This window comes from Temnothorax curvispinosus, unplaced genomic scaffold, assembly GCF_003070985.1.
Source record: "Temnothorax curvispinosus isolate PA1 unplaced genomic scaffold, ASM307098v1 QBEX01017484.1, whole genome shotgun sequence".
In the NCBI taxonomy this organism is placed as follows: domain Eukaryota; kingdom Metazoa; phylum Arthropoda; class Insecta; order Hymenoptera; family Formicidae; genus Temnothorax; species Temnothorax curvispinosus.
The window spans coordinates 1-3,998 of NW_020227264.1; the positions used below are offsets into that span (position 1 = coordinate 1).

General features: G+C 34.7%; 1 protein-coding gene across 1 annotated transcript; it reads right to left on the reverse strand.

The window, feature by feature from the left end:
* Window positions 1-28: 28 nt before the first annotated feature.
* LOC112467518 lies at window positions 29-3,452 on the reverse strand (the record flags this gene model as incomplete). The annotated part of the gene is made up of 2 exons (XM_025036177.1): window positions 2,840-3,452; window positions 29-2,509 (listed from the first exon to the last, which is right to left on the reverse strand). A coding segment is annotated over exon 2 (1,881 nt), but the record flags the coding sequence as incomplete, so codon positions are not given.
* Between the last annotated feature and the right edge of the window lie 546 nt (window positions 3,453-3,998).

Genomic DNA, 3,998 nt, shown 5'->3' on the forward strand with positions numbered 1-3,998 from the left:
AAAAAATTTCGTAAATTAATTTGTTTACTTTATCGACCTTATCATTTTGTATTCTTAATCTAACACTATGAAAAATTCTAATTGACAACTCAGCAATTTCTTTAAGGCTATGAGGCTCTATTTTTGGAGTCATACACTTTAATATTCGATCAGCACAAATTTTCATTCTTTTAATAACATTGTGATCAATCTCAAGTGTGTCACTAAAGTTAGTTATGCTCTTTAATAATTTAAATCCTGTAACATAATCAGTTCTGATATTTTCTGATTGAGATTCCGCACAATTGATTATGTTATTAATTAATTTAAACAACTTTTTTTCATAATTTGTCTGTTCAGTTACGTTATCGCTTAATTCTTTAATGAGTTTTTCAAGCTTCACGTATTCCATCATTTTAAAATTTTCCGATATTATTTCATCCAGTTTAACATTACTAAATAGTTCAGCAATTTCTTTTATCTCACCTAAGCTTTCACTATTAGCAATTCTTTTTAGCAGCATTTTGGTCATTTTAATTTTGTTATTGTAATGAATATCAGTAATCACATTATCGATTTTTTTAGTATCATTTTGAACACCAGTAAAAAAACTAGCATCTGTATTTTCCTCAATTTCTGTTCTCTTGGAAAGTGAATAAGCATGCGATAGCGAATTACGTAAATCTATAATTACTTCTCTTGTATTTTTTGGTAACGATAATAGCAAAAGCTCACTTGTAGTATTAGATAACTTGGGGGATTCTAAAGTATTCTTTAAATGCTCACCGATAACCTGTAAAACTCTTATAATAATTAACTGTCCTTCCCTTTTTTTAGGATCAGCTGATAATGCCAACTTTATATAATCACTTATTTTCATTAAAGAATGGATGTCTCTAATTTGTTGATAATCGTCATACAACTCTTCAAATTGAGGATAACTGCTAATAATTTCGGCAACAACTTTCTCGCGTTTTAACTTCGGAAAATCAGCGAATTTACCAATATTCACACTTTCTATACTATCTTTTTCGTCTTCAAGTTTTTTTGCAAAATTTTCCAAGTAATTTAGTATTTTGCTTTTATTCAAGGTAGCATTATAAAACAGATTAATTTCTTGCCGTTTTGTGTGAGAGGAAATAAAACTGACTAAGCAAAACTCAATTTCTTCCCAAGGTAATCTATCATAAGTTGATCTCAACTGCCGCTTTAATATATGAATATTTTGTGCGATAAATTTTATTACAAATAAAATCCTTTTATCTACTTTTTCCGTGTTTGAGTAATCTGTCTTTAACAAGTTGATGTTTTGAAGTATTAATTCAATCCGTTCTCTGATGTTATTAAGACAACTTTTCACATTTTGATCTTGTCGAGAAGTATTATTAGAGAAGAAACGAAGATTTATTAACTTATTTTCAATAAAAATTTCCATTTCGTCTGACAATGGTACATCTTTTAACTTTAATTCTTCATAAGCCCTGGAAAGAATTTCATCCAATTCGCCTAAATTAACAGCAAAATAATTACCTGGCCATTTACTAATGAGTGTATCAAGAAGCTCAGCATTGCATGAACGTATAGCGTAATAAAACGCATTATGGCACATTTCATCTTCATCATCTGGCAGTATACTGTTTCTTCCAGTAACAACAGACAGGTTATTCAGAATTCTACTATCACTGTCAAATAGATACTCTAGAATTTTTACTTTATTATGCTTACAAGCTAAGATAACTAAATTAGTGCTTTCAATAGAATTGCTAGCATTATCAGAATAATTTCTCAAAGTTTTTTTATTTTCTACGTTACTTATGGAGTCAATTAAATTGCTTAAGTTTTTTATGCTATCAATAACATTATCCTCTGATATTGCCTTTTCAAATTCAATTAGAACTTGGAGATAAAATTCTCTTGCTTGTTTCTCCATATTTTTTGGATTTTCTTAAAAATTCTTTTTTAGATTTAAAAGTAGGTGACAAAAGTTTTGGCTGGTAAAAATCAGTTTTTTAATGTCCGCCCCCTTCTCTATGAACCCTTCTAACAATAAGATAGTTATTCCAACAACAGAATGACAAAATTTATTTAATATGGCAAAAATAAATATCTTGGCATATGTGTGAAATAAGCTATGCTGATATGTTTTTAGATAATACTGGAAGTGATATGGAGAAGGCAGATCAAAGGCATAAAAAAACAGGTTTGCCAGCAATGTTCTATTAGCTTGCAATATGCTGAGAGATGTAAAATTTGTTTTCAATTTTTCGCAACGTAAATTTTAGTTAAGTTATTCAAGTCTTTTTCTTAAGCTAAAATTGTGAAAAATAGACGCTCTAAATAATAAACATTAATTCACTCGTTATGGTTGCCACTTGATTTCACCGCCAAGGATTCCTCTGGTTGATAATCTTTCCTAGCTTCCTTTGTTACAAGTGCCGACGTCTCGGCTGCTCGTTCCAACAGATCGGTCTCCCGTATGAATATCGATTGTTCTCATCAGTAATAGGTAAGTAGTCTCCACAGAAGATACCTAGTTATTTCACGCAACAGAGAACTGTTATTAATTCAGTTTCAAATATTAACGACACCCGGAATAGCAGGGCGGTGCGAAAGGAGGAGAGGTTCTCGGACGGCTTGTACACCGTATTCAATCAAAAAAGTATTATGAGTTATTTTTATCCTCTCTGAAGGTGCGATTTCATTGACGCTAGAAACCAGCGGCAGCGTCAAGAAAATGTAGTGGGGGAAGAAGTTTCGTTGAATTTTGCGGTACGCTAAAAAGTTGAGACGGTCTGAACTTCAAGACCCCACTACATTTTCTTGACGCTGCCGCTGGTTTCTAGCGTCAATGAAATTGCACCTTGACTTTCACTCGTACAATCGCCACACTTCATACACGAACACTCAACCGTCTCGTACAAACGTCTCGATCTCGCGTAAAACTCGCATGACAAGTACAGTTCGCAGTATCGCGTATCAACACGTAATCGTAACGAACAGCCGTGAGTAATTAAACAAGTCGGCTGGTAACAAGTACTAAACTAACACAACACGTAAAAGATCTTGGTACCAATTGTTTTACCCGACAAGTGGTCTTCTTTATTGTTCTGAATCACAGCCACGACGCTTCGAGTCCTTATTGGTCCTTATACAAGTCGAGATACGCTTACAAACGTATCACACGGATCAAGTGTCAGGACGTCAGAAAAACCGCCTCGTGATATGTCCGCTACGACGTTCTGCCGGCAAAAGATCTATACTGAATTCAATTGCGAAATCCGAAGCAAATTCGCGTTAACGTATTAAGACGTAATAATCACTCCAGGACGCCTTCAGTCACTTCGGTGTTACACCGGTCACGTGCTGTCGCGCGACACTGCCTCTATCGGCGAAATTTACGTCCGTTCGCTGTGATTCCCGGGCAACAACCTTTATTTTTTATAATTGCTTATTCAATTACGTTTACTGACTCACTGACGCACGTACGTTCTGTCGGCAAATGACCGAGATCTCGCGAGCACGCAACGTTCATCGAAAGAAAAGACGACGTGAAACCCGGCTCGAAGTCTAGTCTATTGGCTCCTGCGCACAGGACGCTGAAACGCTTGTCGCGCGGGAAGAGAGGACGCGGCAGCCAATAAACTTCTTCTTCTAATGAAAATCGGCACATTGATTGGCTACAGCATCCCTTCTTACCGCGCGGCAAACGTTTCCGCGTCATGTGCGCAGGAGACATATGCGCTCGTCACTTCGGTATCTTCGGCGAACTTCGAGCGGTGGATTCGGTTGATTTCGAATCTCGAATCTCGGGTTGGCGAGTTTAAAATGCGCGACGTTATTTATTTATTGTTAATTTATTAATATTAATTTTCTTCTACCAGATTTTGATATATTTACGAGCATGCTGTTATAAAAATGAAATTTATAAATATAAAAATATTAAAAACTATAAATGTAATGAAATGAATAATTTACGAACATAAAATTTAAAATTTAAAAATGTAATGTGTAAAAATCCT